Below are 7,522 nucleotides of genomic sequence, written 5' to 3'. Positions count from 1 at the left end.
TTTGGCAGATATAGATATGTATTTATAGGTTTAATTTTGTTTTTTCATACCAGATAAATAAAAAGTTAACAATACAGTCTGGTCACTATTAAATGTGGAGTCTGTATGATAATAATAATAATGACCAAATTAAAACATGATTGTCACTCAGTGTGCTTCACAAAAATCTGTCAATGAATAAATTATCTGGTGAGCTTCATCTATTTACAGTATAAACAAAAGAAATGATCACGAACACAAGCTTTGGATCTTGGGACGGGACGTTTCAGCAGTTTTTCCATCGTTCCACACAAACACAACCACAGAGAGAGCAGAAACACGTTAGTATGAGCGCTTTAATGCCACGCATGATCAGACTGTACATGCCAGACCGCTGGAGTTCAGAAAACTGATCAAATCAACATCCACGTGATGAAGTGCATTCCTCACAAACATGAAGACGAAGGAAAGGATGGAGATGATGGGGAGGTGAGTGCAGGAAACATGGGTTCAGTTTCTGCTCCAGTTTCAGTCGTCGTGTGTTTCAGTGGAAGATGAGGACATCAGAGCAGATAACGCTCACATTACCCAGAATTCAAGTATTCCAGAGCCACCTCATAGCAGAACTTATACTGATCCTGCAGGAGACACACACACACACACACACACACACACCAGCAGAGGTCAGTGTAACGCAGGCTGAAATCTATATGCTACTTTCATATTCCAGACCAGAAGAATTGTTATTTTATAAAACAGTCATAACTTATTATTTTTCAACTAAACCATACGTGATCAGCAACTTCTCACTAATGAGTCAATGTATTTTTTTTGTTTCATTATTACTACATTATCACATTTTTTATCATTTAAAAATTGTCAAAACTTGAAATTTCAAATTATACATCCAGCCTAACAAGAAAAAGATACTATATATGTATTTCTCAATAATGGTGTGAAATAACATTTGAATATATTATTGTATGAAATTTATAAGAACATATCAGCTGAGAATTACCGGCATCAAAGCTACTGGACTTAATTCAATTTAATTAAATTCATTTGCATTATGCAAAATGCATTTGCAACTCATGATTCCTAAAAAAAAAAAAAAATAAAAAAAAAATTGATGAAGCCTACATTAAAGAAAAAGCTTGTTTTGAGGATCTTCAAGCATTTGAAAGTTTGTTCTCTTACTCAACTGTGCATTGTTTAGTCATTTTTATGCATCTCTTCTGACTCAAAATGGACTGAATACACTTATTTAATTTTTTTTTACATTTGACTTTATTTTAAAAATAATGAATAAAATATTGTAAAATATAAATGCAAAATTTTTTTTAATTATTATATTTTTTTTTTTACTTGACTAGTTACTTTTTAAACTTTTTAAAGACTGTACTTGTAAAGTTTTTGAAATTCTTTTATAGCAACATTCTGATGATTTAATGATTAAATTGTAACATTTTATGAAATCAACGAATTAGACTTCATTTTTTGATTATTAAAACCTAATAAAATCATTGAAACTTAATACAGAAAAACGTAAATAGAATTTGCACCCTACAAATGTCTGAATGCTAATTAGATTTTTTAATACTAAACATTTTTTTTGATATTTTGCACAGGACTAATCCGCTGAGATTGCATGATTGAGCATAACTGTATGTGCATTAATATTATTATTTTAATCATGAAACGGAGCTCAGATGTCAGTGTCAGACTCATTTCCTGTCAGACTCATGTGTGCCGCTCACCAGCAGGTCCACCATGTTGGGTTTGTTGTTTCTCAGTGTTTTGACGGCGTGAAAGACGTCCACCGAGTGCTGGTGACACAACATCTCACACACGATACTGATGGCACAGAACGTGCCGCTGCGCCCGCCGCCGTTCCTGAAACACACACACACACACACGATCATCATCATCACAATAAAACATCTCACACATGACACTGAAAATAATGTTGTAAAACGAACTCAAGTGAATTCAATTTCATCTGTAAAGCACCTCAACAGAATTAAAGCTACAGTCTGAAGTATATCTACTACTGTTAAGCTCATCTAATCAGTCTGAGGAGTGCACTGACTGTATTTATGATGAGAAGCGCTCAGGTTGTTGTTGAATCTGGTGTGTGAGCAGCAGGTGGCGCTGTTCTCCTGCTCATTACATTCAGCACAATCACTGCATCCGTCTCACTCATGTGTCAGTGTTTATTTCAGGATAAACAGTATTGGGCGGGAAAGATGTGTTTCCTGAGCGCCAGATCAGAATCTCTCCGAGACTAACGAGCATCACGTGACATCATCCAGCTCGGTTCGGTTTAACTGTGAACTGATCTGAGCTTTACAGCTTCAATCCGGATCAGTTCCATTCATTTTCTGACATCTACATTGTTAATTGCATTTGTGTTTCGCATCATCTCGCAAGATACAGCAATCTAGAAATGTGCCTCTTAAAAAAAAAAAAAAAATGCACTTCAAGACCTTAAAGATACGTTTTTATTTCACAGCCCTACATCTTGTTTTTAAACCCAAAAACACTTTCTTTGTAATTTAGTCACTGAGAGCGAGTCACACGGATAACACTGCAAAATACTATTTAAATAAATTAAATATTTAATTAATTTAATTTAAATTTAAATACTATTTACACAGTTTCTTTAAATACGTTTGAAAACTTGAGACAAATATCAGCTAATCTAATCAGAGATAACTGGGTTATTACTAAAACTACAACTACAACCAGTAAAAACATCTAAAATAACACTAAATGTTCACATTAAAACACCAGAGTTATTACTAAAACTAAAACCGTTAAAATATTTAACATTAAAGCATAGTGAATTTTATTTATAATAATTAAAATAAAAGAAAATATTTTTAAAAATACATTATTTTAGTAAGGAAGCATTTCTTATTTTAATTTAGCGAACCTTGATATTAAAATAACTTGAATAAAATAAAATGAACAAAAACTACATAAACATTATTTATAAAAATTATTTGAAAATATTATTAAAATATAACTAAATATTACAAAAAAATCTAAATATTCATAAAAATTTAATTCTAAATATTACAAACAAAATTTTAAATGTAAAAAAAAAAAAATATTCTAAATATGAATTCTAAATATGCTAAATACATTTTGAAACATCACATAAATCCTGTAAGTCTGGATTATCGGAGTGAATGTGAGGAGCGGTGACTCACAGGCAGTGCACTACGGTGCGTCCCTCTCCTCCGTCGTACTCCTCCTGCCATTTATCCACCTGCCGGATGAGTTTGAGGAAGGAGCGTTTGGAGACGGGAGTGTCGCGGTACATCGGCCAGCCCAGAAACTGGAACTGCTGCACCATCCTGTACCCGTCCTGCGGCTGACACACAAACCACAGGTCCATGACACTGGAACAGCTGACTGACTGAAGCGTGTTAGCGAGCGCTAACTCACCCGCGCCGCGTTATAGATGCGGAAGATCCTGCTGATGATGTCCTCCTCCAGATCCGCAGACACAAACTCCACCTGGATGGGTCCGTGCCGATGGACGCCGTTCTCTGGCCAGTACTGCGGACACAACTGGACACAAAACACACATCAGCATCACACACACGTCACTTCAGTGGCCAGCCTCCATGGCTGATCACTTTCACTAGCTCCAGGTTTACTAAAACAGCATGTCTATACCGGTTCACCAGCCTAGACCAGAAGCTGACCAGGATAAACCAGTTTAGACCCGGTCTAGACCAGCTCCTGACCAGGATAAACCAGGCTAGACCGGGTCTAGACCAGCACCTGATCAGGATAAACCAGCCTAGACCCGGTCTAGACCAGCGCCTGACCTGGATAAACCAGCCTAGACCGGGTCTAGACCAGCTCCTGACCAGGATAAACCAGGCTAGACCGGGTCTAGACCAGCGCCTGACCTGGATAAACCAGCCTAGACCGGGTCTAGACCAGCGCCTGACCAGGATAAACCAGTTTAGACCAGGTCTAGACCAGCGCCTGACCAGGATAAACCAGTTTAGACCCGGTCTAGACCAGCGCCTGACCAGGATAAACCAGTTTAGACCAGGTCTAGACCAGCGCCTGACCTGGATAAACCAGTTTAGACCCGGTCTAGACCAGCACCTGACCAGGATAAACCAGCCTAGACCAGGTCTAGACCAGCGCCTGACCAGGATAAACCAGACCAGGTCTAGGCTGCATGTCATGTGACAGTAAACTGATATCAGGTTAAGTGTGTACCATGCAAATGTGTTGCTAAGTCATTATCATTCATTAGCTTAAAATCTGGAGGAGGCTTTCAGTCCGAGTGATTGTTGAACTGACAGAAGCACTTGGGATCTTCTGATTAATGTGATGTCAGAGCAGTGCACGTGTGACAGACGCATCTGCTGCATGAGTGTGTGCCGTGTCTCAGATCCTGACGGTCGTGTTCAGGTGTGTGTGTGTGTGTGTGTCTCACCTGCGCGGGATCCACGTCGTTCAGCATCACTATAGACGTGCAGTGATAGTCCAGCACCAGCCTCCAGAAGTCTTTGACGGTGTTGGGCAGAGGATGCTGGGTAACGATGAACGCAGACGGCTGCTTATAGCTCTGTGAAGATGAAGAGAGGAAAACATCTTATTTCCTGTCTGACTGTCTGCTTGACTAATTGTGTGGAGAAGTTTAGCGTTGAGCTGCGTGTTTTATTACCGCCGCCAGCGCTTCCATTTACTGTAATGAAAACAAATGCACTGTCGCGTGTTTTACCAACAAACCCATCCCAGTCAATAGTGTTACTGCGTTTTTTTGTGCGTTCTCTGTTATGGATCGCATTTAGCTATTTTCCTGACAATGAAATGAATCAATTCCATCTGTTTTTGAATTATTTTCAACAAGCACATAATCAAGTGTGCTGCAATACACATCCATCAGTGACACTGTCGCTTCAGATTTTTTGTTATTATAGACACAGATGCAATTAATAGTTCATAAATTTAAAAAAAAAAAAATTTTTTTTAAATAAGAACAAAACAGTACAAATTAAATAATAAAAATTATAATAATCATACAAAATCTATAAAAAAAAGTCAAATAAAACAATTTTAACAATAGAAATTCATAATTTTTAAGACAAAGTAAAACACTTAAAATGTAAAATAAAATGTAAATAAATTTAAAACAAAAATGATTGAAATAAAACATTTATTAGTAGTGAGTTAAATCGTAAAACTGTAAAATAATGAATTAAATAATAAAAATGTTAAATAAAAGTAACTAAAGAATTTTTTTTACAAATTAAATTAAAATTACATTTAAATAATTCTAAAATAGAAACAATTGAATTAAACATTTATGATTTAATGTATTAATAGTAATTAAATAAGATCATAAAATATACAGTAATGAAAATTTTGAAAATGTGAAATGACAATAATACTTAAATAAAATCAATCAATAAAATAAAATAAAAGCACCAATAAAAAAGTAACAAATAAACTAACAAACTTTTATAAACAAAAATTGTTTTTTATAAACTTAGAATTAATAATAATAATAAAAAAATTATAATTAAATCAATTCATCTAAATGAAATTTATTTTACAATAAATTAATTAAACCTTGATTAAGAGTTACAGGTAACAATCACCATGTTAAGAGCTAAGGTAACAGTCAGGAAACAGTCACTCAGTTAAGCGCCGCAGGTAACGGTCACTAGGTTAAGAGGTGAGTTAATGATCACTAGGTTAAGCACTGGAGGTAACGGTCACTCAGTTAAGCGCCGCAGGTAACGGTCACTAGGTTAAGATCTGATGTGTGTGTGAGCTGCCGTACGTCCATGAGCGCGGCGTTGATGTAGTTGCTGCTCTCTCCGTCGATGGTGATGAGGAAGGGCAGGCAGCGGTCCGGAGGAAGAACATCCATACAGCGGTTCTTCTCATGGTTCCTCGGCAGCAGTGCGATGCTGCAGTCCTCCACCCGCAGCGTGGGAGTCACCATGTTTAACGTCTGCCAAAGAAACACACAAAATCACACTCATGCACACACTTTCATCACTATATTCTTTATTCTAACAGCTATATGTAATATTTGAATTCACTGACTCTGAACTCCTCTTTGATCTGAGTGGAGTTGGTCTGCGGATCCAAGCGGTTCATGTCGTAATACACCGAGCGAAGCTGATTGGCTGGGATCGTGGTGTCGCCACAAAGACACGCCTCCAATATGGCATCATGGATAAACACATACTGCTCCTGGAATATCAACATATCAAAGACAGATCAATACAACAATATAATAGCGCTGATCACTGATATCATTTGATTTGGTGATTGATTGGTCTTTTATTTTGGTTAATATGTCAGTTTCTAAATCTGCAGATTTTTTTTATATATATATTTTGTTATTCCATTTCAATTTATTTTACTTATTATTATTTTTAATTTTTTTTCTATGTTATTTTTTTTTTTTTTTGGTTAATATGTCAGTTTCTAAATCTGCAGGTTATATATATATATATATATAGTTATATTTTTACTTTTCAGTTTTCATTTCAATTTTTTTTATTTTATTATTTATTTATTATTATTTTAAATTTTTTTCTATGTTCTTTTTAAATATTACTATTTAGGTTATAGTTCCATTTTTATTTATTTATTTCTAATTAATACAACTAATTAATATTGAATCCAATTAAAACATCTATTGTTTGTAAATGTATCAAATTATTCACACATTTATGGTCAGAACAGATGATCAGGACATAATCGGCTGTGTTTTCAGCTTCCTCCTCGATGTCTCTGTCCTGTGTGTCCACATGTGGACCGGTCATCTCTCGATCGCAGACGGCGGTCTGACAGCTTGACGTAAATCATTCATGAAGTGACATTTTAAATATGCCTGCGGTCGCCGCTCCTCAGAAAGTCCTTGACCGCAGCTGACGGTCAGATAATGTCTCAGGCTATACAATCATAGTTGCTCATGATTCCTTGTTTCTTTTGTCTATATTGAAAGTTCATGTCAAGTAAAAAGTTCTAAGGTATGTCTGAGTGGGCGGGGCTGGAGAGAGAGGCAGGTTTTGATTGGCTGTGGCTGATGTGAGGGTGTCTGTGATTGGTTACCTCCGTCTGCACCATGTTGACCCTGCGGGAGCGCAGTTCTCTCACACAGTTGTAAATGTCCACGACTCCTTCTCGCTCTGCCATGTCCAGCATGATGTCAATCACAATGAAGCAGCCGGTGCGTCCCGCTCCAGCGCTGAGGAGCAAACAACAGCTTTATTACTACTCTAAGACACTAACATGTACCTGTTATGAGTAAAACGGTACAAATATGTCCTTCATAATTTAAAATGCAGGTAAGAAACTGATATGGAAAATTCAAATCTGAATCAAAGAAGTGGCAATTTTGCGTTGTGATAACTTGATCGTGCAATGACATCATTAAGCAACAGATTGCCCTTCCTAAGCAGCTCTCTCTGACAGTAATCAGCACTGTCTCTGTGAGGATGAGACGACGTTCACCTGCAGTGGATGACCATCGGCCCGGCGTTCGCTG

At 36.8% G+C, this 7,522-nt stretch overlaps 1 protein-coding gene across 13 annotated transcripts in view; it reads right to left on the bottom strand.

The window, feature by feature from the left end:
• The window catches only part of LOC128012969 (receptor-type tyrosine-protein phosphatase mu), a 256,276-nt gene continuing 248,754 nt past the window's right edge, over window positions 1-7,522 (bottom strand). For all 13 annotated transcript variants that reach the window (XM_052595595.1, XM_052595589.1, XM_052595585.1 and 10 more), the window contains 9 exons: window positions 7,489-7,522; window positions 7,087-7,222; window positions 6,070-6,219; window positions 5,801-5,974; window positions 4,448-4,579; window positions 3,433-3,558; window positions 3,195-3,358; window positions 1,737-1,872; window positions 1-617 (listed from right to left, as the gene is read on the bottom strand). The exon at window positions 7,489-7,522 is cut by the window's right edge and continues 121 nt beyond it. In XM_052595595.1, the coding sequence (XP_052451555.1) occupies window positions 564-617; window positions 1,737-1,872; window positions 3,195-3,358; window positions 3,433-3,558; window positions 4,448-4,579; window positions 5,801-5,974; window positions 6,070-6,219; window positions 7,087-7,222; window positions 7,489-7,522 (1,106 nt within the window). In that variant the 3' untranslated portion in view covers window positions 1-563. The remainder of the gene's footprint in view (window positions 618-1,736; window positions 1,873-3,194; window positions 3,359-3,432; window positions 3,559-4,447; window positions 4,580-5,800; window positions 5,975-6,069; window positions 6,220-7,086; window positions 7,223-7,488) is intronic.

This window comes from Carassius gibelio, chromosome B24 (genome assembly GCF_023724105.1).
Source record: "Carassius gibelio isolate Cgi1373 ecotype wild population from Czech Republic chromosome B24, carGib1.2-hapl.c, whole genome shotgun sequence".
Taxonomy (NCBI): domain Eukaryota; kingdom Metazoa; phylum Chordata; class Actinopteri; order Cypriniformes; family Cyprinidae; genus Carassius; species Carassius gibelio.
Note: the sequence above shows the minus strand (reverse complement) of the source record. Positions and strands in the feature narration are given on the sequence as shown.